Raw genomic sequence first — 26,767 nt, 5'->3', positions numbered from 1 at the left:
ATAGTTTCAGGCATTTTTTAAATATACTGTTATAAAATGGTTCAGGGGTTCACTTATTTGATACTGATCGAAACTGTTTATTGTTGCATGGTCACTGAGGATGCCCTGATCAAGCTTCAGAAAATCAAAAGACTCTGTCTTACCCTGGTCGCAGACCTAAGGTCTTCATTCAGCGCGGATATGATTCTTTAATTAAGTGTAGAAGAGATTAGGTGCCTGAGACTCTGCTCACAAAGGTCACAGATATTAGACTCTTCTCTGCTGGACTTTCCTTTGAAAGACCTTTGGCTCCTGAAACGCTTCCTGGTCACATGTGTAGGGCTTTTCTCAATTGTGGAAACGCTAATGAACTTACAAATTCCCTGAATTACTGAAACTCCTCCCCCACAAGTCACAGGTGTAGAGCTTGTCTCTAACGTGGATATGCTGATGAACTTTGAGCTCTCCTATAGGCTCATGGAAGTCTATTCACTGCAATATCATTTCACCACAATGTGAGTGTGCTGTTCTTTACTGACACCATCCTCACCCTCATCAAGAGGCCTGTGTGGACTGAGAAAGAGATGGTCACAACTTTGTACAAAGATTATGCATGGCAAGTACATCCCAACTGCAAAGTCAAGATTAGCATTTTTGATCTTAGGAAAACAAAGTGTTAGCTCGTTCTTCTTTGTTTTACTGAACAAGTAAAGATTTAATGTCATGTTTTATGAGGTGAATGCAATTGCCTTGACCAATCAAAAATACTCTCAAAAGTGACCTCACAACCTTTGATTGTATTTGATCAGAGTCACAAAGTTGATGGCAGCCATTAATCACCTCCCAAAGACCCCGGGGATCTTGAGGCAGCGCAATGTCAATAAAAAAAATGATAAGATAATTATAATAATGATAATTACATCCACTTTTTTTTTCTCTTTAGTGTCACCAATATTCTTTTCTTTTTTCGTTTGGGGCCAGCAAACTTATGACATCCCTCACAGGCTGATTTTCTTTATAGTTTTCCCAAATCAGAATAAGAAAAACTACAGAAAAGTACTATCCTTCTTGTTCAAGCAGGGACTCAAACTTTAGGATATTGTGAGAAATACAGCAGACATATATCTCAAACTTTGTTTTTGGTTAAATGAAACAACTGACACAAGTGTACAGCAGCACAAAAAAAGAAAATAAATATGACAAAGACTATGACAAAGAAAAGATAAGAGACTTGCCTCACATGCTGGGGTTTTAGAATTATGGGGTTCTCTGTATAAGAAGAAGTTGAAAGCAAGGTGGTTAAATGGGCTGCTTGAACAAATGCCTCTTAAGTAGCAAAGTAAGTATGTTCAGGTTAAACTGTAATTAACCCAAGTGTTTGAACAGGACTTTATACACAACTGCATGAAAAGAAAGAACCATAAATATATGTTAATATGTGAGCTTGCCTTTTCTTTCTTTCTCTTTTTTTTATAAACTGGAGAAATCCATAGAATTCCCAGCATACCAAAAATATTGTTGTTGAAGTTTCTTTCTTCAAACACATTTTTCAAAAGTTCTTTCATTGTCTACCTTTTTCAGGAACACACACACACGCACATAGTCAAAGGTCTTTGCTGCGTATTTCTACAGCGCTTCTGAAAGCAAGCATATCTTTGGGGAGCAGAGCCCCAAGCACACACACAGCTGTGTTTCCATCATTATAGAGGCCATTGCATCAATTTACGTCGCATTTGTTCAGACGAAACCTAATCCTAACTTAAACCTTAAATCATGTTAAGCCTAAACCAAGACTTCACTAAAGAATCTAATTATTTACTTTATTGAGACAAGCTTGTGACAGTAAACAGACTTCCCCACAATATGAGTTATACAAATACACACATACACACATTCTCTCTCAAATGCACACAAACATAATGCCAAGTTTCTGAAGAAGCGCTATGTCAGCAAGGGACTGCTCTTTACATTTACACACACGCACTTTCAACATCTGCAGCTTTCATAATGGTGAGGTGGTGCAAAAGGGATTCAGTCGCTTCAAAAGTCATTGCTCACCCTTTGCATTTCTTTGTCTGTCACTGTTCATTTCATCAAAATCTCTCAACTCAGCATTCTTGCTTCTTTATGCAACTGTCGTCCTCATTTGCAGTTGTGGAAAAATGTTTAGATCGACAAACTATTTCTATATTCAGTCCTAAAAGCACCCGAAACTATGTTTTTTACTGCAATCCAAAGATGATTAGCTGTTTTGAGAAGGAAGACCGAAAGGAATAACGTAGAATCACACTTTTTGTGAACTCTACATGGATAAGCAGTAAACAAAGAGGAGATGGATGGACACCCAATATGGCATAGTTAAGTAAAGGATAGTAAGCATTACATGAAGCATGAGACATGTAACCTTTTTCCATTTGATGTAATTTTGAAGACTGAAGAATTCAGCTTGGATTTACATGGTGCAAATATAACACACTCAATTTTAAATAAACATACAAACAATTAGTCATAAAAAGACTTCTTGTGATATTGTTAAACAAAATGGGAGAGTATCTTCATCTAACATAGAAGACATTTAAATCCACTTTATGTCGCCATGTCATTATTTCCTCTCCTTCATTGAATAGCACATGTCACAACACAGGAGATCCATCTCCTCAAGTCTACACAGTGCAGTCCACCTACATCTGTCCAATAATGTAAACGTTTTGGAGAGGGAAGAGAGAGGAGTTGAAGAATCCATCCATCCATTTTCTATACCCGCTTAATCCGTCGGTCGGGTCGTGTGGGGGCTGGAGCCTATCCCTGTGGTCATCGGGTGAGAGGCGGGGTACACCCTGGACAGGTCGCCAGTCCATCACAGGGCCACACAGAGACAAACAACTGCACACACACACACCTCTAAGAACAATTTTAGAGACACCAATTATGCATGATTTTGGACGGTCGGAGGAAGCTGGAGTACCTGGGGAGAACCCACGCATACACGGGGAGAACATGCAAACTCCACACAGAAAGGCCCCAGCTGGGAGTTAAACCTGGAACCCTAACAAAGGAGGCGGCCTCTGTTATCACTTATCCAAACTGTTACGATGGAGCCTTGACTCTCCTCCCCAGGCGGTTTCACAACCATTTACACCTTAAATATTTTGACCGATGTGTTGGTAAAGGACTCACAGATGACAATGACCTATCGACCATCATAATGTGCAGGTGGTCAACTCACACGTGACCTCAACAACTCTTGTATGACCTTAACAAACTCCAAATAGCCCAGCTACAGCTTATAAGCCTTAAACACCCCATCAGCTAAATAGAGCTTTAAATGATGGGTGAATTGTCTTCAAGAACCAAGAAACAAAATCCACATGACAACATAATGTAATCAGTGCACACAACCTTAGCAGAAAACAAATCTTGTGTGGATTATTTCATTCACTGGAGAGCTTATACTCGAAACAGCATAGTAGAGTTAGTGCCAGTACTTCAGAATAGCGTACATAAGAAGACAAAATGTCAGAGGCCTGTTGAGCCCAATCATTTTACAGTGAGACACATGTTTGATTGTTAAGTGATAGCTAAATATTGCTGATTCTGTAACAACTTCTCTTTTAGCTTCTCCTGGAATTTTCCACCCCAACTAGTTTACTCTCCCCACATTGCTGTTCTTTAGCAAAAACGTGCATCCTACTCTCATTCTTTTTTCCCCTGTTGGCAAATTCTGCTGGCACAAAGACCAAAGCCCTCCGTATCATCTTTGTTAATGTGTGACCAGTAATGGTAAAGCCATTAAGAATGTGAGTGTGAGCCAAAAAGCTACACGTGCACACACCCACACAGTTACTGTGTGCACATGAAAAGGCAGTGGAGGGGAGATGAAGGTGCAAAATCAGAAGCATGAGAGGTACACAAAAGAGGAAATATGAACAGGAGGGAAAGAATGGCACTCACAGCTTGGCATTTAAACAGAGGATTTCCTCTCTGTTCCTCATCTTCCCTTCGCTCTTTCTGTTTACAGCAGGAGAGACCACTTCTCATAGCTTGATGTGTGTCTTGGATGTGAGTGGGATGGACACAAGTCTTACTGCTCTCTCTCCAGTAACGACCATCACTGAAATTACAGTCTAAAGTTTTTTCTTGTGCTATTTGGAGGAAGTATCCAACGGCTACTTAAAAAAATCTCCCACTACTCCCCTGCTTTAAAATACAACCTGTTCTCCTTTCCTTCTAACGCTCTAAAAGGTAAGATCAGATTCAAGCTGCAAAAGGGATGAGGAAATTAAACTGCATGGACATTTTTCAGAACTACTGAACAATATGCACAGATTATCATCCTCTCTGCTGTGGTGTCAGCACACCGTCTTCCTGTGGCATTTCAGCCAAAAGGTGATGGATGTTGAAGGCCACATATTTGCTCCCTCTAGGGGAAGTTCATGAAACACTTAAGACACTATCGCAGTCAGCAGATCTGAGAAAAAAAACATGTTATTTTTTCCTTACCTTCAGTAAATTTATCATCTTAACTGTCCTCATACTCTCTCATTTGAATGCTCTTATTCATCTGTCCCTGTCTTTTTTCACCCCATGCAAGGTTTCTCTCTGCCTACTTTGCCCTGCTGTCCTATCAATAATAATTAATTCATTATCATAATTTATTGTGAAATAGTTGTGAAATTGTAGCTGCATAGTTCCTTATCTCACACAAAAGGATAAGTGGAGTTTGTGAACAAACCAAAAATACCATCAAATAACATTTTAGCACTCAGATACTAATCTGGTGAAAAAAGAGTTGCCACATCTATTTTAGATGGTCTTGTAATAATTGAACTGTATACAAATAACTGTAATAAACAGAGTAAAGCCATCAACAATGCATTGCATTTATTTTTCAGAGGCATTGCAATGTGAGATTGTTGTAGAGTTGTTCAATATTTCTGGTCAAATACCAAGTCTTGTTAAAAACAAGTCCTGTGTCATGTTTAAAGTCCCCAGGGAAGTCCTCATAAGGAAGTCCTTCAAAGGTGTATCAGATCACTGACTGTAGACCATTAAAACAACACTGTTTTTAAGAGCAAGGTCTACCTGCTGCTGGTGTCATTTTTGTCATGTTGGTCAGAAATTGACACTCAAATCTTTTTGCCTTCAACTCAAGTTGAGATCTCTGAGTGAGTTGGGAATACTCAGTTTCTTAGCCAACCAACACTTGTTGTCACCAGTGTCACTAGTACACTTTTACATCACTGCTGCTAATAAGACTTTAAGATAGTAATAGGCTCAGTTTCAAGTCTATAATTCCCATATCTAAGAAAAGAGTGTCCTTTTCTTGGCCTGGAAATGTCATGAAATCCATTAAATGTGCTGAAAGTTTTGGTAAATTTATCAAATTCTGGTAGTCTGAATGACATAATGAAGCTTTATGGATCTAATGAGACCCAAGATTTTCTGTAAAGTTGCAGATATTTGGTGCTGGGTTGCTTAAGATTTAAAAATAGATTATCATCTGTCTGTCTAAAATATTATTTCGTGGACATGTGCGTATTTCTGCATGTATATGCCAAAAAAGAACCCTAAATTTTGACTTAATATGATATGATTTTACTATCCCAAATGTGGCAACTTAATAACAGTGCCTGTTGTTAAGTAATTGTGACAGTAATGAAAGGAGCTGTGATTTAAAAACAACATGACATATCAGGGAAACTAAATACACTTCTCTTCTCTAAACAAATTATTTGTTTCTGAAAAGCTATGGAAAAGTTTTGAAATTCTGATAAAAACTTTTTTTTAAACATTTCCATTGCAACTGATTCAGTTCATCTGCAGCTCCAGCTGTTAGTGAGAAACGCACACTTTTATCATTGCATTTTGATGACTTAAAAGACTGCATTTGAGAAAAACGCACCACTTAAGTTGAAGTACAGTGCCTCTCTTGTGGAATTCAAGGCTACTGCATATAGATTTAATGGTGAAGTGTGTGAAATAAAGCTAATAATATTGCTCCAATAGCTGCCGAGCACAGCACTTGGGGAAGTCTCAGGAGGCTACTGCTCAGTTTGAGGGTTTCTCTTTTGTGTATGTGTTTGGAAAATGAGATTGTGTGGTTTCAGGGAGAGTAGGAGGTGGTCAGTGTACTGCGACAAAATGCTGGCGAGGTACTTTCATAGAGTTTCAGAGTTTCGCTAATCAATAAATGCTTTAAATAGGGACACAAATACCTGCACACAGCAGTTGCTTTAATAGCTGGATCCTATTTAAGAAAGAAAGCTTTTTTGCTGAATAAATAGGCTGGATGGTACTTATACCGGTGTACAGTGAGTGGCTGAAGAATGCCATTCATTATCTCTCAGTCTTAAATAGCAATTATTTAGGAGGAGAATCTCGACCATAAATTTTGGTGAACAAAAATCCAAATTCATTTGTCCAGATGGTTTTTTGAGCATATCTGCTTTTGAACGATGTGTTTCCTCCTCAACATGTCCAGAAATTATGTCTTTATTTTGACTCAGAGGGACAGATTTAGCCAAACTAATGGTTAGTCTTTTCAACTCTGCTGTTACACCATTATTCTTCTCCTAAATTTGTTGCCTTGTCACCAGTGTTGTGAAGCTATTTTGGACCAATTTTTAGTCTGAGGTGGAGCTCCTTGCCTCGGACACGTTTCCAAAAAACGTTTACACCCAAAAATCTCCCTCCCAACAAGTCAGATGGACAAGAAGTAAGACAGAACAGAAATAATGCAAATAAATATTGGAATTTTTGTTGTTTTGACTAAATTAGCTTGGAAATACAGTCAAGTTTAATCTGTAACCGATTTCTTGCTTAAAAAAATAACATAATGACTTATTACTCTAACTGTAAATCTAACCTTACCTAACTTTATAAGAAACAAAGTAAGGCGAGTCCATAACAAGTCACTTTGTAACATGCCCTGGGAGGAAATGATATGACATGACATTTATCAACTGAATGTTGATCAGTAAATCATTTTAAGGCAGATCATAGGTGTTACCTCCGAAGATAAGACTAATGAAACATGAAACATTAAATTAAAACTGCTAAGTGTCAGGCTTTTGTAAGTGTGGGTTTGCTTCGAAACTTCGAAGCATCTGTGGAGCATAATTGCTCACTGTAACAGTTTTGCTGACCTAAGCAACAGTGCTTCAGCACACCCTGCTGGTGATGGTTTTCACAGTTATGCTCAGTCTTGCCTTCCTGTATTGCACACTGTGTTAGTAACTCTTTGCTTGCTCCCCCAGCGTATGCTCCAACCAAAAAGTTTTTGCACCAGCATTGCTGGCCTAAACATTGAAAATTTAAAGTAATTTCACCCAGGTCTTTATATGAGATCTATGATCTTGCTGATTGTTGCTCCTTTTTCTGATAGTTTCTCATGGTGTCTGTGTGCACTGTCCCCAATTGTGAGCCCAAAGATCAGAAGTGTGTTGATCTACACTAAATTATCTCCGTGTGAATGTGTGTGTGTTTTGTCTCCAGGGGATTTGTGTCCATACTCCGGGACGTTTATTGTGGACAGCTTGTGGCTGGATTGATAGCGTGACGTCAGCGCTCCGCTACCTCTCCCAGAGGGCAGGATTAGTCGGGAGCGACAGCGACAGCGCTCCGGTAATCTCCCGGTAATAAATGGAGGAGACGGTCACGTTCGGAGCTGCCGATACCGAGTGACACCGGAGGGCCCCTGAGAATCCCGAGAAGGTCCCCAGCATTTGAAACATGATGGGTCGCTTCGTGACGCCGCTGCAAATCGACGCGCCCCGGACAGGTAAACGAAGCAGGTAAGCTGTGGAGACGCAGGGTGAGCTCATCCCAGGAGGATTTGCCTTGGCAAGGTGTTCACAGGCTACACTGCTCGTCTGTCAACAACTGCTTCTGTTTTATTTGTTACTGCTCTTGTCTGCTCTGTGTGTTTGTGTGTAAGCTGCACTTGGAATATTGTTGACAACTTTTCAGTCCGTGCATAATCAGAAAAAAAGACGCCCAGTTAAGGTGACAGTTAGTGGTATTTCTTGTCCTGTGACACAGCATTTAAAACCAACAATAGGACCTCACGCACCCATAAACAGAGGCAGAAGAGCTCCGCAGGACTTGTGGGTGTCAGGGATACCGTGGAGGATCATGAACGTACACTCAGTTCACTTATCTGTTGTTGCCCGACCTGTCTGTCTATCTGTCTGTCTGTCTGTCTGTCTGTCTGTCTGTCTGTCTGTCTGTCTGTCTGTCTGTCTGTCTGTCTGTCTGTCTGTCTGTCTGTCTATCTATCTATCTATCTATCTATCTATCTATCTATCTATCTATCTATCTATCTATCTATCTATCTATCTATCTATCTATCTATCTATCTATCTTGAATTGGATGCTAATTGAAAATGCATAGGCGTATTGATGAGGAGCTCAATTCCCAAGCCCTGGTGTTAAAACTACTCAAAATATCACGATCTGTTAACCTTTTAATTAGTCTCTTCTTACGTACAAGTGGTTTGAATTGAACACCTAACCTGATTTCTTTTCTCTTCACTTCACATAACAATGTGGAGAAAGGGGGCAGTATAAAAGACTGAATTGTCACACCGTGGCTATAAGGATTTCCTACGTACCCCTTTGGGCATTTATGGTTTAGCTATCACCTACTTGGCACTTAACTCTAAATAACCAGATAACAGCCATGAAACCTACAGGCAAATTTGTGGTCGCCCTGTTACTTTTACCGCTACCGGTTTTATTCATGCAAGTTCTCTTTATTTTTACAGTTCTGTGCGAATAATGGTCCAATGACCCGTAATAATCAGTGCGCTTCCTCCGCTGTCACTGCACTGAGATGAGAGAAACCTCTGACATTTATCTGCGGACGCACAGAGAACGAGGACAAAAGAAGACAAAGATAGTTTTGGTTCCTCATCACTTAGGTGGAGATGTGCAGGTATGCGTGGCGGCGTGTGTGTGTGTGTATGAGGGCGGTGCGCTGACATAGGCTGAGAGAGACAGTAGGCTACCACCACCGGACACAAGAGAGAGGGAGAGACATCAGTGCTGGCTGGAAATATACAGGACTGATTTTTCTTGTGCGTGCAGCAGAGACAGCGCCGTGCGTATTTACGCTCAGAGTCCTGATCACCTCACATTCTCTATCTTGTTTGTCCCACAGCAGTCTCACCTGCGAAGCCACAGCGGAGGACAGCGGAGCTCCTCAGCAGGCACTTTGCTGACTGACAGACGGCAGACGGACACAGATCCCTCAGAATACTCACACCATGAAGGAGAGCCGGGCAGAGTAACTCACCACAGACCACAGCAGCTATCCACTGCTAGACTGTCAATGAGAACAGAGATCTTCACGATGAGCCGATGAATTCCTGCCGCCGTTGCTTCCTTTAGAGAGAGGACCATCTCCTATCAGCAAAAGAGACGAGATAGAGGCCTTTGTTTGTTTATTTTAGTCCTCAGATGGACCGAGTGTCCTCGGCACTGGCCGGTAAGATGCGCTGGATCACGCTGGTGCTTGCGGGCTTGACTTTCTGGAGCAAAGTTACTATTTCTAACTGTTTTGACTACGAGGAGGCAGATTTTGAATATTATGAAGAAGAAAAGGCGGACACTATTGACTACAAGGACCCGTGCAAAGCTGGTGAGTCTTTTTTCAACTTTAAATCAGTTTCAATACAACAAATTGTCACAGGAATATTGCTTTCGCGTGTGTGGTCAGAGAGTGATCCGCTCTTACATCTGTCTCTGATGAGGCACGTGTACGTGTGTATGAGCGACGACAGCGCGCGTGTGTTTATGTGCGTGCGCACAGGTCCAGATGCCCCTCTTTCCCCACCCTTCATAACCGATAAGTCAGTGTTCGCGGTGATCCCGCAGATAGATGCCACGTGCAGCCCCGTGACGGTCCAGCTAAGCCGCGTTTCCCCGCCGAGATGCACTTTTTACTGCACGCACACACAGCGCGTGCATCACCTGAGGGCAAAATGTTGAGTTATGAGTTCGGCGAAAATACCACTTTGAGTGTTGGGAGGCTATTTGAGTGTGTATGTTTGCGCATGTGGGCAAAAGTTAAATCAACCATCAATAGAGAAGAGAAACAGCTGGAATTAACTCTGCCGTCACAGGCACTCATACACGCTCTCTCTCTCTCTCTCTCTCTCTCTCTCTCTCTCTCTCTCTCTCTCTCTCTCTCTCTCTCTTTCTCTCACACACACAGACATATGATGATAAGAAAAAACTGTGGGACTTTTAATAACAGACTAGCCAGACTGCAACCATGTTTGATCTAAAGCCATAAGAGGCCTTTTTGTGTACAAACCCCAGTTCAACAGAAGTTGACAATCTTTCCAAAATGCAACAAAAACCTAAATCTGTAATTTGTTCATTATTTTAAATCTTTGTTTAACCGACACATCAGGAAATTATTTTCAATGTCTTCACTAAGCAACTTCCCTGTATTCAGAAAACATAAACAAATCTAGGATTTGATGTCAACAACACATTAAAAAAAGGTTGGGCTAGAGGCAAAGCAAAACACGAAAGCTGATAGAATATCCGAGTACCACTGTGGATTCTAGAATGATTGGTGACATGTGAGGGTGATAACATTGGGTATGCAAGGAGCATCCACCAAAGGCTTAGTCTTTCCAAACCAGAATGGGCCATTGCTCACCAGTTTGTGCAAGCAAATGATCAATGAGTCCAAATAAATCTGCATGAGAAACCGTCATGCCACAATGATTGATATAGCAACATGGGCTCGGGAATACCTTGGAAAACTATTTTCTCAACACAGTCCGCTGCTGCATCCAGAAACTAACCTGAAACTTTATTACACAAGTTGGAAGCCATACATCAACTAAACAAAACACTGCCAAGGTCTCTGAGCACAAGCTCATGTAAGATGAACATAAAGAGTTTGGACATGTGTTCTGTGAAAACATATTTTGGGAAAAGAATGTGCCAATGATGAGAAAGACCACTGAGAGTATTATGTTTATGCATTTAGCAGACGCTTTTATCCAAAGTGACTTACAAACTGTTACCAGTGGACGGGGCTAAAGCCAGTGTATGTGATGGTATGGGGGGGGGGCATCACAGGACATATATGTGTGTCTATGTATATTATCACTAATGCACTGGCATATGAAAGAATTTTCACTTGGAATGCAAAGGTCTGTAGTTGTTTCAGCAGGAGAATGCCAGGCGTAATTCTGCCTAACTTACAACAGCGTTGCTTCATAGACACAGTGTTTGTGTACTTGACTGGCCTGCCTGCAGTCCAGATCTGTCTCCTAATGAAAATGCATGGCACACTGCCAAGAGTATCAGAAGATGAGGACCACCGACTGTTGAGCAGCTGAAAGTTTGTATTCCACAAAAATTTACAGCAACAAATAGTGTCCTCTTTAGTTCTCAAATGTTTAGAAAGTTTAATTAAAGGGAACAGGGATGTAGTGCAATGCTAAACATATAACAAATAGCCGATAACAAATTTGATTAGTGAAAACACTGATGAAACAGCCAATTTCAGCTAAATTCAATTGTATTTTTCATTGTGTTTCGAATAGCTGTCACTGTCGAAAGGTGTTTTTACACATTAAATGAGTAAGATGTAATATATGGTTGCACTACTGAAAGTAGGCCAGCAGCCAAATTTCACAAAAATGTGTTCAACATTATTACTTCATTATCAAAGTTGGTTATTTGGAGAAGTAAAGGAAATTCCACAAAAGCGCGCACTCACCACGTTTTTCCTCATATCTATTTTACATTAATTCCAGTTAGTACAAATGTACTGAAATAACAGGGTTGCTTTGAAAGATGAGGCCATGAAGTACTGCGGTATGGAATTATCTCTTCTCTTAAAGAATAGTCCAGCGTTTCTTCCGCTAATCTCCTTTCCTGGGGTGTAATGCAGTTTACGTCACTGTGCGCAGTCCCTGCAGTTGTCGTTTAAAATGCTTACGGAAAAGAAACATACGATTCTTCTTCTTATTCAGTGCTTATTTACATCCCCCAATGTTTACTACCAACAAATGCTTCTTCTTCTTAAGATATATGTTGGTTGTTAGTATTATCAGGCTTCTGACATGAAAAATTAAAGAGACTATTAAATTGATCATCTCATATATTTGTATGATAATAATTGTCATTAACTAAATGTCATGATTATCATAGCTCTGCCCATAGTGCATTCTTATGAGTTCATCTGATCAGGTGTATGCTTACAGTATCTACTGTCTGTGATATGTGATATAAATCTTTTTAAATGATTACCACTGTTTGTATAGACCAGCTAGCTAGAGTTTCAATGTCTGTTTCATTGTTTTAATTGAACATGATTCTTCAGAACCCTGCAGAATAATCTGAACCTCTCCTCTCCCCTATAATGATCTTTTATAGTCTAGATTTGTGTGTGAGTTACACCTCCATGTACTTAGTGTGTTATTATGGATATATTTGTGTATCCACCTGCATATGTGTGTTTTAGTAGTTCTTAAAGTTGACTGTGATGACACATCTGACTGATAAGAACTCCACCCAGAGCACTGACCGTCCACAAGCTGCCTGATGCGCATTCCTCACATACCGACTTCACAAACCTGACAACCCTGACCAGTGTGTGTGTGCTTGTATGTTTGTTCAAGTACAAATTACACTGACCTTTGGATCAGTGATTTTATGCAGATACTCCCATGACTCTGTGGCTTTTAGCTATACCAAAAATGCAATGTTTATGCATGTTTGTGTGTTGGATGGAAGCCCAGCAGGTTACAAGGAGACAGTCAGTCTACATATATTTGACTGTCTGTGTGAGATTTTTAGGTTAAAATAACTTCGTGAAAAAACACAAGAAATGTTTTTTCAAATTTTTTTCTGTAAATATGCATGTACACAGAGAATATAGTGTACTAGGATGTGTTACAGCATTTCCCCCACACACATGTTTGAGTATAACATGTTTGAGTATCCCTTTTCCCTGGGTTGAAAAACTGTTTTCGATTTTAAGTAACATTTTTCACGCACATTTACGAATGCCGATAACAGACATGCCGGAATTAATTCACTTTGATACTATTATCTGAAGAGGCCAAGTCCATTTCTTCATTATCTTGTGACTTTAAACCTCATTTACTCATGATAGTAAGTCAATTTATTTCAAGACATCACCTTTTGGTTATCTTGAGAAAAAAGTTTTTATTTTTTCTTTGGCTTGTCTCACTTTTCAGCTTTCAAGATTGTTTTCCTGACTGTTTGGCGACATTTGAGATGTAAACGTGTATGTTCCAGGGGAGCTTCAAATGAAAACTCACATGTCCATGACATGCACTCCTGAGTTCTTCGGAGATGATCTAGATAAGACTTTGTGATAGGTTTGGAAGATCAGCAAATCAGCCCATGCTTGAATCCTTTGAAACATTTACAGAGAAAGATATTCCTGTCTACTGACTTGTATATTGCTTTCCACTCACTCGGCAATATTGTCAATATCAACACAGAAACAGTCTGCAGGGAGACTTGCTCATCTACCATTCTTGATGTGCTATTAACAAAACACAAATGTTTCCACAACCTACTCTTGCCATAATCTCCTGCTTCCTATGGCTCAGCTGGTAGAGTGGCTGCCTTACAATGAAATGATCAGTGGTTTGATCTCAAGTTGATGTCAAAGTGTCCTTCGGCAAGACACTTAGCCCCACTTTGTCACAATATGTTCATTAGCGTGTCATTGTAGAGACAAAAGAGCTGTATACTGTATATAGAGTGCATATATTGGCTAAGAAGTGCTGTCTTTGTGGTTGGACGAATGAGAAACAAAAGTTGCACCTTCCAGGACTATACACGGTTACAAGGACACTATAAGAGTGCAGACCTCTTTATTTTTCCTCCACACTCTTCTCTGATGCTACGTATGGGTGTTGAAAGCTGTGACACCACAAACTGATCACATGACTGAACTTAGAATAGTGACGTTGGAAAACAGAGCAAAATGTTACAGTGTTATGAAATTTTTTTTTTAAATTACACAATCACTATGTTTTCCACTCTCATTTCCTTTTATCTCTGTGGAGATGCAGCTTACCAGATGCTGCTGCATGATGACGTTTGCCTTTGTTGTCTAGATGAAGGCCATGGTTACAGTGGTTTGCTAGACTCCTCTTGCCTAAATTTTCCCCTCCTTTTTGAAATTCTTTACTTTTCCACTTCCTATCAACCATGAATGGTTAGGGTCAACGGTTAAAAGAATATGCAATGGTTAGAATTATTCGTAGACATTGTTATGGTTTAAACATTTTGATTCTTATTTGTTGTGGTTCCTCTCACATGAAGATGACACTGCTCATTATAAAACCACAGCCTGGCGATGCTTTACCAGCTGACATTATTTATCTGTGGATTGTGACACATCTTCTGGAGAAGCCGAAGCCCTCACATAAACAACTGTAGGAAATGCCAAAACCAAAAGTCTCCACTCATTAGAAATATATTTTCTGGAGTTCTTGTGTAAAAAATGCTTAATTGTGAGGTGATAAGTCCCCCTATTCCCACCTCTCTGCTTCAGTCAGCTGCTGCTCAAATAACTTCAGAGATAACAGCATAAATTGAGCCCGTATCACAAAACACAAGATTTTGTTTTACCTCTTTTTTGTGTCCCATAATTATGAATAGTTTGTAGGACTTAGTAACATCTAGCTGCCAAGCTTGTTTAGTCCTCTCAGTATTACATAAAAAACATACTGTTGCTACTGTGAAATGTGGCAATCTTATTATCAAATAGTTCATTGTTATTGGAAAGACTGCCCACGAGCAAAAGAAGAACCAGTAACATTATATGCTGATTCAACTTGTTTAGAAAAAAAAAAAATCAGATATTTTTCATGGGTTTGGGTGCTGATTTGTGCATTATTGGAGAGTTGAATTCTGGCCTCAGTGGAGGTCTGTGCTCCCAGTGTGCTCAATATCAAATGTGTTTTTGTTCTCATGGATCAAATATCCATCTGTTTATATCCTCCTATAGACCACTGAGCCCTTAGTATTCACCAAATATGCACTCCTTACATTTCCTTTTATCTTCTGTTATGGTATTTTTTTATTAATGGAAGAGAAAATGTATTGTAGTACTAGATCAAGATCAGCGTTGTGAATACTTTTATCCTCATCAGCAGACTCAGTGGACCAGAAGATAATAGTGATAATATTAAGCTTTATTTGTACTGACATAGAAACATCAATAAAAACAATAAAAACTGGTCAAAATGATAATCCTGGCTATAGATAATAGCTAAACACAGTAGGAAGCAATTGTAAATAAAATGAAAAAATCTATTAAAATGAACAGCTTTTTAAAGAGTTTTTAAATAGACACAGATGTAACTGCAGTTGTGGAGCTCTGTCTACAGCCTTGCCTGGGGATACGAGCAACAGCTGGTCTGCTGATCCAGTAGCAGATGCGTAAGAGCTCTGATACACCAGTCTGACTTAGACCCAGCAGCCTTGGCAAGACCCCTGCTGTGCCTCTTCATGTCGCCAGTGTCTGGGAAAACAATTTGCACTTTAACTCACCCCAAATACGACCTCCAACTCCTATGTACAATCTTGACAGACGAAAAAGCTGTGACTTTAAAAGAGGACATAGTGTTAATGGTGCAGAATGGAGCAGAGTATCTACATTATCAAAAAATAAGAAAGATATGAATGAAGTCAGTCAATTATTAGTTCAGTTCTTATCATCCATCAAAGTCCAGCTCATGTAGACGTGTTTCAGACACCTGTGTTTTTGATTTAGGCTACCCCATTGCTTCATTAAACAAACATATATATATGATATTGATATTCTGCAGAGTTCATTCACAATCTTTAACAGCCAATCAAAGTATAATCTCTCACTAATAGTGATAAATGTTCCAGTTTTTGGTCATTTAAGTGAAAAGAGAATGAAACCTCATGGACACCTCCATGATAAGATCAAAGGTTTATCTGTGATTGTTTTTCTATAATTATGTTGTTATATGTTTGTATGCACAAAAAATCATCTGATGAAATAAATGTATGTATGCATAGTATATTGTAAATACAAATAAGTCATTTTTTTAATATTTTTTACTCACTTAGAATACCATGTTTATCCCCAATCTTTACAACCTAAATTAATAGATAATCTTATTCAAATGAGCTAGAAGTATCACTCTAGCCTCCTGTGTATTTACCCCCCACATGAACATACCTAAACACAAGCCTTGAACATCTAACCTTATGAAAGCATCGGGGTAGAGCAGCTCATAAGCCAGGGCCTGCAGAGACATATGCATACACCTGAATATATGCATTTGTAGGGTCTAATGACTTCTTGATTTCACTGAACAGGATTTTTTGGACTAAATTGTGATTTTATTGATTTATCAACAAATCGTTTTATCATAATTTTGTTTTCACTGCACGAAGAGCTGGTTGTTGTGTGTTTCTATGGGCAGCTTGTAAGACCTGGAAGCACAACTCATTCCAGGCCTGACCCTGTGGCATCGGTCTGAGTGGTTGGTATTCCGCCTCCTGTTTTTGCTGGGAAAACACAAGGGGAATATTTGGCTGTCTGCTTATCTCCTCTGAGTCCCGCGCTGGCAGACAGGGGAACACACACTTCCAGGCCTTTGTGAAGTGATTTCCCCACGCGAACACACAAATGCACGCATATTCACACACTTGACACACACATACACACATAGCTCCCTCCATTCACCCTCGCTTATCTCTTCCTGGTTGTCTGCATCCTGCTGCTCAGCTGGAGATGACACACACGCGCGCACGCAAACACACACTTATGCACATGCTCATGCTCTTACGCTCACTAAAGAGTCATTCATGCTTCCTTCCAAATCACTGTTCTCATAAAATCCTCACACACATGGAGAGAAAGCTAAACAAACGTAAGTGTCCAAATGCTGCGAGTTGTTTCTTCAGAAGTGGTCCAAGAGAAGAACTACTCTGTCTTTTTTTCTGAAGCAAGTGTGGTGTATTACGCAAACCGTGACAGTACTGGGGGGAGACATAATGTGTACTTTTTCATACGCTGTCTGTCGGTCTTAATGAAATTTCTGTCGCATGCTTTGGTGAAAATACCACATCCGACAGTACCAAAGCACTCTCTCAGTCCTGTCCTTAAAGCTCTGTTTATAGCAGCTGGTTCAATTTGATGTAGCGAGCCATCCACTCCATTCCACTCCTTTCTTCCGCAGCTTGGGCCATGTTTAAGATCAGTGGTATGGCTTTGTGCTTCAATGCAAATATAAATTTCGACATGAGTTACACTGAATAAAACTTTAAGCATGCTATTGAAATACGAGAGCACACAGTAACAAGCCTTGGACCTCACACGGCCACATACAGGAAACAAAGTTACACTATTACACTCATAAACTCAGAGAAAAATACTTGACAGACCATTTTATTCTCACAGACTTACATTTCCCTCATCAGCAGTTTGGTCGCGACGGTCGGTCCTGATCACTCTTCTAAGTATAATCTTGTTGTGAGTCATATGTTAAACTTTGAGGTTGATGAGACACTGTACCACATACAGAAATGCTGAAGTAAGGTAAGGTGGTCAAGTCAGAAGTTCTTCTGTCATGTATAGATTTAATATACTATACAATATATATATTTTTTCTGTCAGTCCATTGCTCTGTGGTTTTTTTTTTTTTTTTTTTTACTTTCTCAGCTAGTTATATAGAACTTTGGCTTAAATAGACAATGTTTTCTTTTTACAATATTTTTTTGTGATCTTGCACTTTTAAGTCCTTCTTAAGTTGCGTTTGATAACAATGGGATAACATCAATGAGAACTCCAGCTTTGGGGTCAGAAAAAAAAGGCAAAACATCAGAAATTTGGATATGGTTCAGCACCACAAAATGTCTGCATTTTAAAGCATTCCCTAGAAAGATAGCTCACCATGTAGATGTAAAATGTTTGGTTTGATATTCTAAATCTAATAAAGATTGGACAAAGTCATTTTTGATTTGATGATTGAGTCACATTAGGTCATGTGTTTCTTAATGTGCTATAGAAGTGTGCGAATTTGCTTTTAATTGCAAAGCAGAAAGCAACAGCCAAAGAGCTTTGACAGCAAGTTTCTGAGCTCAAACCACTTAAAGCACTTTTACCCTACAAGCTACAGTTCCCTATTCACTGACATGCACTCAGACAACACTTCTTAGTCTATACGGTGTTACAGACTACACAGTACTTTTTTCTTGGTTTTGACTCGGATCAAAAGTAAAAAAGAAAAAGTCTGCCACCATCGTCTCGCTTGGAATTGTGCTTCTTTTCAGGACCTGCGGCACAGTTGAATGCAACAAAATCATCTCTCCTCTGATTGGACAGAAATGATTGTCAATGTCCAGTCTTATTTACGCTAATTAAAGTCCATTGTTTCTAATGTGGACTCTCATTGGAGGGACAGTCTCTTCCCAGCTCCCTACATCAAACTGTTCACATTAAGCACAGACTACTAATTCTTGGACTGTGCAGATGGATGTTGCTCATTTTCAAATATGCAACTGAATATGGAATGTCTTTGACTTAACATATTACTAAGAACACCACAACAAGTGCCGGACTGATTTTGACCACTTTAGTTAGTCATACAGACTATAAATGGTAAATAGTGCCAGTTAACCTTGGCTCTCTATAGATGCAGCACCTTTTCTCTACAGTCACACATATATGATTTGGAGAGAGATTTTACATTTCAATTTTCTATCTTTTTCCTCTAGTTTTTTTCTCTCATAAAGATAAGCCACATCGTCTTGGAAGAAGCTTTCAGCTCATACTTATGTCATTGTCTCTGTTTTTGTGAATCTGTGTATGTTCGTGAGCATCACTATTCCACTCTCTGGACTTGTACCACATCACCATAAAGTGAACGAAGTCAAGGACTAAATGAAATTAAAAAACTAGATTTAGATTTTACACGATATATACAATGGCTAGATAAGATACTCAACATTAAGCTGCAGCTACTGTTGAGTATCACCCCTTCCCCCATTCCTCAGTAGCAAGGAAACTAGAGCAATGGGTGTGTGTGTCTTTGAGAATGTGGCTGTACTGTGTGTACGTTAGCGAGGGAGCAACTGGTCTCACTCATATTATATTAAACAGGATTTTCCTGGGAAGAGTACTATTGCCACAGAGCTGCCGAACTCTTCCTCAGGATTCCCACCTCAGCACAAAAGCTGCGGCCATGCTGAGATCCCACTGTTTGTTCTGGAGCGTAATTGTTCCGGAGATGCTGAAGCCATGAGTCAGCACCGTCGACACTCCGCCCACCTGCCACGCATAGCTCAATTATTAAATATGTGGCTCCTTTTGTCACCTAGCTTTTCCTGATGGTATTTTTAGCAGCAACAAATCATTCACGTAAACCCATTAAAGGCTGAGGAAGATCCACCTTCTCCCTACAGTCAAACTCCTGTTTTTGAAGCTATTCTGAGTATCATAGAAACATAGCTCCAAATGCTCCATGACACCTGTGAGGAGAAAATTTTTGTTTGCCCATGAGGAAGCATGTTTAGTACACTCCTTCATTGTCTTTGGTCTTCAAGCAGTTCTTGCCAAGCCTTGAGGTGTTTTGGGGTCATTGTCCTGCTGCAGTACTAATCCCTCTCCACAAAGAACCAAACCAGAGGGAGCAGCATGTCTCTGAAGGGTGGATGGTGAACTCAGTTTAGTGCAAGTCCTTAGTAGCAAAACATCACCAGGCTTTTACATTTGTAGCACCATGCAGGTTTGGCAAACTACAATATCCTACTCTCTCCTCTTCATCTCCTCATGTTCATCCTTCTGTTACTGCCACAGATCTATAGCTTATATTCATATGTAAACTTACTTTTGTTCTATATTCCTCAATGAAACACTGACATATCTTAGCTCACCCTGAAATGTCGTTTCTCGCCTCTAGAAAAGTAGTTTTCAAACCGCAACCACAAAGTCGTGTTTTGATACAGTGAAGAAAGTTGGATGTGCTGACCTTGTTATGGTGTCATGGTAACAAGATGGTGGATTACAAGTTATGCTATGCTATGCATGCTGTTTTAGTGTTTTGTCGTTGTTTTGATGGATAAAAGTTGATGTGGGTGTGCAATGTAGGATTTCATCACTGGAGCAATTATTGAAGTAAATATTGAAGTTTTATATTAGGTTAGAGCGTCATAATTTTCTCCTGATTATGAGAAAATGTCAATTTAGACTTTATGATGATCTGTGGCTGATGTGAAATGGATTGATTATTTTCTTTGAAAAATATGAAGCAGGAGAATCTGTCAGAGTCTGCACTCACGTTCACTTCTGCTGCTTGGATCAATAGACTTATGACTTAGTTACTGCCTTCTTGTTTTGAGATACTTCACACTTATACAATGCAGCTAACAGCTACAAGCAAAGCTCTGCTGGAAAAGCAGCCATATTTATAACAAGTGAACAAAAACCTTTAGTCAGTTCACTGGAACAAGCCTCTAATGAATAGATAGAATCCATCCGGTGATAAAGGTTGAATTCTAACGTAGGAAGACTTTGCAGGTGATTGACATCATTATGCAGAGACAGTTTAAATGCTGTCATGGAAGCTTTATATCTGTATAAAGTTTGGAAAAGAGAGGGAAAAACATGGTCATGGGACAAATTTTGAGCCTTTGTTCTGAAACTGTTTTAGGCTGTTGTTCTTCATTCTGACATGGAATGTCACAGTGTCTTGACTTATTGAGACAAGTGACCTTTAAAACAACAAAAAACTTTTTCCACTGCAAGCAGGGCCACCGAATTCACTAAATAGGTACTGTTTGAAGAGTGTCTACATAATACATGTGTGAGGAAGAATCCTTTCTTGCATTCACATGATTCATGAACAAAATGACATTTGTCCCTGTTATGTAAACTTTACTTGATATATTTGTTCATTTAATGGTCTTTTGGCTACACACCTAGGACGCCCTGATGGCAGATGTCTGACCAAACCCATGACCTGTTGGAGAGGAATCTCAGTGTCACAGTAAAATGATTAAGAGGTTACACCAATTTTGTGTGTGTCATATGATATTATGTTATTCTGTCTCATACCAAACATTTTTTAGCCTGCAACCGCTCACTTTATGAGATGGAGGGCTCCTTTTGTGTTAAGGTCTTTTGAAGTAACTTTTATATTTTGTAATGAACATGATTATTTACATTTATGCATATATATTTTTAAAGGATTCTATTCATATATTTTCAGTTGATCTCTTCCACTTTATGCGTGGATTATTTTTGGTCTGTTGCATAATTAATTAGTATGTCAAAAAATAAATCTACTTTAGAAATGGTGCAGCACTCCTGGTAAATGAATCTGTGTATGATCAGTCAAGGCTTTGTGTCCGGGTCATTTCAGATATCCAGTTGTGTGCCTGCAGCCCTGCCATCTGTTTTCTTTTTTCCTTTTTTTATGCTTTGGGAAACTGTCCCTAATCTTGTCTGTGGATGAACACGAACACACACACTGTGGTGTGTCAGTGGAGAGGTGTGTAAATGGGCCTATGTCGGTGTCTGGGACTGCATTTAAGTCTCTAAAAATAGATATTAAGAGTGAGTGTGTTTTATGTGGACCTATGATATCAAAGAGCCAAATCTTAACTCTTCTGAGTTTCCTGGTTGTTTGTAATTATGGTCTCAGCTCAGTTCCCTATGTGAACACTCACCCACAAGAACTCACATTTGTAGCTAAAGGCCACACAGAAAGGCTGCTTGCTTTACTTTTTACCTCCCAGCCAATTCTCTACAAAGTCTATGGCTGACATTGTCTGGAAACCGGCTGCTTTTTGACTTCTAATCTTATTTCATGTTGCAGGTGTTTAGATTATTTTCTTTTTTCAAACATGCCTGCAGGGTGGGAGGGTAAAGGGTTTTGCTGTTGGACTGTGCACATTTTTGACTCCAGCATCTCTTCCAACAGCTTACAAAGTGAAGAAGCTTATTGTTATCCTAAACTTTCACAAAGAAAAGAAATAAAAAAATAGAAACAGCCATCTCAGTTTAAGTGTTGCTTAAAGTTACAATTTGGGGGGCGCGTTCACCCCACTATATTGGATACAGGCACATTTGTCCCACCCATAACTTATTTTATCTGTCAGGTATCCAATATGTGTCCCCTCCAATGTTAAACTCATTCGTATGCCACCCCGGGAACCAATGAGATACGTAATGTAAAGGAAAGTAAATATGAAGAGGTAGGTTAATCAGTTGGAGTTGCGACAAAACACTACTAACATCAAATAAAAAAACGTGCTCGCGAGAACAGGACTTCGCCCACATCAGACTTTTATAAAAGCTGAGAAGATAGTGATATATTTAGCCACATTATAGGAAAACATGTCTGTTTGAAGCATATTGTCCATAAATGCTGGGCAGGCTTTGATGTCTGTTGTGATGCTTTTTTCCCCCAAACTAGTTGCAAAAAGCTGTGATTCTAAGCTGACCACAGCCTCTGTTCTCTGCAAACCGCACATTTTATACTGTTTCATTTCAATCCGACTGGTCTGAGCGTTTCATGTTGAAAATATACTTGGGTGGCGCATCAGTTTAATGGCCCATTCAGCTGGAAACCATGCTGTAATATACAGTTTTTGGGCCTACATTTTTGGTACCTTGCCTCATCCCGGCTGTTTTCAACACTGTCTGCGCATGGAAAGCTCCAACAACTGAACAGCACCTGATGTTGCTCCCAAAGGGTTAACAGGGATCAAGCGGCATGCACAGTGATTACTTTTGGAGAAAATCCTCAAACAGATCTGAGATAATCTCTTTGTGATATTACAGTACGCTCAAAGCCACAGTTATATAGAATGTGAGAACTTCACACAACTGGGAGGGCTCATACATGCACATGTTCATGCACATGCACACGCATATTAGCCCACCTACAGTGTGACCTCATATTTGCTTAATGAGGAGCTTACTGAGGCATATGTGTGAATTCTCTGTGTGTATGTGTTAGCTGCACCCCAGTGAGTACAGCATGAGTGCATAACCCAGCGGTGCATAATTCTTTACTGCAATGTACTTCAGAGTTTGTTAAATGTCAAAAGGAAGAGCAAAAGCTACTAGACCAATAGAAAATGATGATACTGAAGAGGATAAAAAGATTTAATGTTGTATTGTTCTAGTTAATATGAACATGACAACATTCAGTCTCTCAGATGTGGACATATTAGCTTTCGGAGCTCCCATTACAGCAGCACACATATGATAGAAAAAAAAATAAAACTCTGGGGATACTGAGGATAAATCACTAAGGCTAATGAATAGCACATATTCATATTAATTGTGATAGAAAAATCAATTCATATAAAAAGTGGAATTCTGCAGATCAAGCAATCATATTAGAATAATAACCTGGTATCATATTCAAAAGTTATGTTTTAGTTTGAACTCTTTGAAAACCTTGCTGGCCTCATGACTAATTATGAATGGATTAATTTGTAATAACAATTTGATACAGCCAAAGATGCATCTCAGTGTCTTGCATCCTCATATTTCTATATGTGTGGTTACACATGGCTTCTTTTCATTGATAAATTCAAACAGTCAGATCAATTAAAATATCTTTTTATTTGGCACTTTAAAAACACTGACACACACAGACAACTGTCTGCTTCATCTTTTCAGTATCAGTGTCTAACAGACCCCCCCCCCCTCAGTAATACATACTGTATTTTGCATTTGAGTCCATGGTCTCAGAAGTACACAAATCACATGTAAAACCTACTCAACTAGTTTTGCTCAACATATTGTTTACATGGGCTTTAGTTTGACTGTAGAGTGCTGGTAAAGAGAAGATTATGATGGGAGCTAATATTGTGACTCCAAGGTCTTCAACAGGTTTTTCTTCCCTTCCTGAGTTGAGTACAAATTGATAGAACCTCAGTAACTCTCAGCTTATTAGTCTGACTGTCTGTGTCCTTTAAAATTAAGGACATTTTGTCAGGGTGAAAACGACCAATGTGGTCTCATATTAGTTGAATAAACAAAGTACTGTATCTTTGCGAGACAATTTTTACAAAATGTGTGTTTCTTTTCTGGTTTATGCTTTCCCTTAACTTCTCAACATGTGCAAACGTTCATTTTCAAAACACTGGCATTTGTATCACTCTTAGCTCTCTACTCATTTAACACAGTAGCACCCATCACATAACAAAAGCATAACTCTGAAGCTACTTAATGAAACCACACCTTCCTCTTTGATGTTTTACTTTGTCAGTATCTCTGCTTTTCCTTTCTTTTTTGGGTGTTTTAATGGTAGTTGAATTTAACATATTGTTGTAACCGTAATTCTATTGTTAGTTATATACTAAGCTATCACTTTGTGTAGGCTGCAATTTCTCAATTCTGTCCTGTCACAGCATTGATGCAGAATAATTCATGGCTGCATCAGCATGCCTCTTGGAAATGAGAATATTTTCACTCCTCTAGTTTTAATGAGGACTGCTGCATGACAGTTAGCAAGGTTTTCTATGTATATATATATTTACTTTCACACGAAAGCACACACACAGAGCCTCTGTTGTACATCCGTGGGATGTGTGCTGTAAACTTGAAGAAAGATAAAGTTTGTCATGTCTGCCTTTTTTATCAGCACACCACAATCTGCCCTGTGTGTGAGAGTCTCAGTTTGTGTTTGGTGCATTTTTCTTGTGTGGTTGTGTCCCTGCTTGCTGGAGTGTGTGTGCGTGTGCATGTGTTTGTGTGTTTGCTGCAGTGCCCCTGCTGAAGGGCGAACAGTAAGGCCCTGGTCAGCATGATGCAGGTCTCCTGGGACGTCTTGAGGTTTTTAGATCAATACTTTTTCTCCTGCATCTCCCTGCCTCACTGTCCTCACACCTTGGCTTGACTTTGGGCTATTTTTGGCATCTCTATAGATTAACAAGACCCCAATCAATGGGCAAAACTTACTATCACTGTACTCCCCCTCCTCTTCTCACTTTGTAAATCTGCTTGTGTCAGCGCCTCTTTCCCAGAAAGTTTGTCTTTGTTGTTCCCTTTGTTGTCCAGAAATATACTGAACTACCACAAGTGTAATTTCTCTTTCTGGCACAAATGTTCCCCACAAGTAAAAAAAAAGAAAAAGGAACGGGGAATCTGATTTATAATGCAGGTGCAAGATGATAAAGTCTGTGTTGATATAAGTATTCTCACGATAAACTGGTGAGATGGCAGCTTCTTTAAGTGGATTTAGCTTATTTTTGGCCCTTTTTGTGGCCCCCCATGACATCATCTTTTGAGAAGACACATTAGAGGAGAGTGTCAGCAGATATTGTGTCAGGAACTGTGCAATTTGGTGTCAGAAATAACAGCGGAAACAACTCTGTTGTAACTGTGTTATTTTTATAACTTTATTTGGTTCACTCACATCTTTACAACTCACACCCACATCAACATCTTAAGAATCAAATAAACCAAAATTATTTTATTTTCTTATTTTTTTTAATTGTTTTTCCTTTTATACCAGCAACCGATTTAATGCAGTGAACCTTTTATGTTATAAAAGCAGCTGTGGTATTCAAATTTAAATGTACTTCACAGTTTGTTCAGGGTTCATTATTGTCATCCATTTTACTGTTGCCACTATGTTTATTCATGCAAATAAGAATTTGGAACTTGATTTGATCTAATTGGTGGCAGATCTCAGTGTCACCAAATTAAACTGGTTTGTCTTAATAAACCTGTTTGACAACTGCACATATACAAGCTCATCAGGTTTATCATCACAAACTCATTTTATCAATTTGTTGCAGCGCATACCTTACAACTCACTTTGGACCAGTGGTATTTGAGAAAACTCACTTTGATGATTAAAGTAACAATGATGCTTGAATTTGTGAAGCAAAGTTTCAGGCTTTGAGTCAAAAGGTTTCAATTATTGCTGTCTAAATATTTCAAAAGGTTACACTGTTGGTGGCACAAATCAAGATGCAGGAGTGTCTCACTTTGATCTCTGGGAAAGAAAGAGATTGCTACCGTGGTTCCATTTTGAAAAAAAGGACAGAATTTTTGGAAAGCCAGATGCTGCCACTTTAATTTGATTAAATTAGGTTTGCTTGAAACAAGAATGCAACTTGACTGTGCAAAGGTGACTGAACTAATCAGGTGCTGGCTTTCGTATCATGCTAAGTGTCAAAATATGAGAGAGGTATCACTTTTTAAACAAGAGGAACTCTTTTTAGTTTGAGAAAAGTCTTATAAAAAGGTTTCCTGCACAATTGGATCATAGATACTAATACACATTGTAATGAATACATTACAACTGCAGATCTTTGTAGATCAGACTTCTTCAAACTTATGTAACCAATGTATCACACACCACCATACAGACTACATACTCCCACTCTGTATCTTGTGTTCTTGTATCTAAATCTGTGGGGACTGGGGTTTGCTCACATCTTTAACAATAGAATGAAGTTGAACACAATGGCCCCCTGACCCCCATTTCCTTTAGTGGCAATCCTGATTAGCTAAGTGACAAGCCTCTCCTATGCCATTGTTAATGTATTAGTGTCTTGAATCCCCGTGGAGGGCAATAACTTAGCTCAGCTAATCATGCAGTGATGGTTATCATGTAGTTGTTCATTGTTAGAAGCTGGAGATATGCACCACTGTAGATTCAGAGATGGATAAAAAACAGCTGAGTGAACAGGGCACAAAGATGTGCTTTGTCTGAGGTTTGGTGCGATGGAAACAAATTACAAATACACGACAGATCGTAGTTTT

At 39.3% G+C, this 26,767-nt stretch overlaps 1 protein-coding gene across 2 annotated transcripts in view; it reads left to right on the top strand.

Moving 5' to 3' along the window:
* The first annotated feature begins 9,030 nt into the window (after positions 1-9,030).
* Positions 9,031-26,767, top strand: part of tll1 (tolloid-like 1) — a 51,115-nt gene continuing 33,378 nt past the window's right edge. For both annotated transcript variants that reach the window (XM_072384844.1, XM_072384845.1), the window contains exon 1: positions 9,031-9,619. In XM_072384844.1, coding sequence (XP_072240945.1) covers positions 9,439-9,619 — 181 coding nt within the window. In that variant the 5' untranslated portion in view covers positions 9,031-9,438. The remainder of the gene's footprint in view (positions 9,620-26,767) is intronic.

The sequence above is a fragment of the Leuresthes tenuis genome, unplaced genomic scaffold (assembly GCF_036924035.1).
Source record: "Leuresthes tenuis unplaced genomic scaffold, fLeuTen1.0.hap1 SCAF_4, whole genome shotgun sequence".
Classification (NCBI taxonomy): Eukaryota; Metazoa; Chordata; class Actinopteri; order Atheriniformes; family Atherinopsidae; genus Leuresthes; species Leuresthes tenuis.
This window is presented reverse-complemented; position numbering and strand designations above follow the sequence as displayed.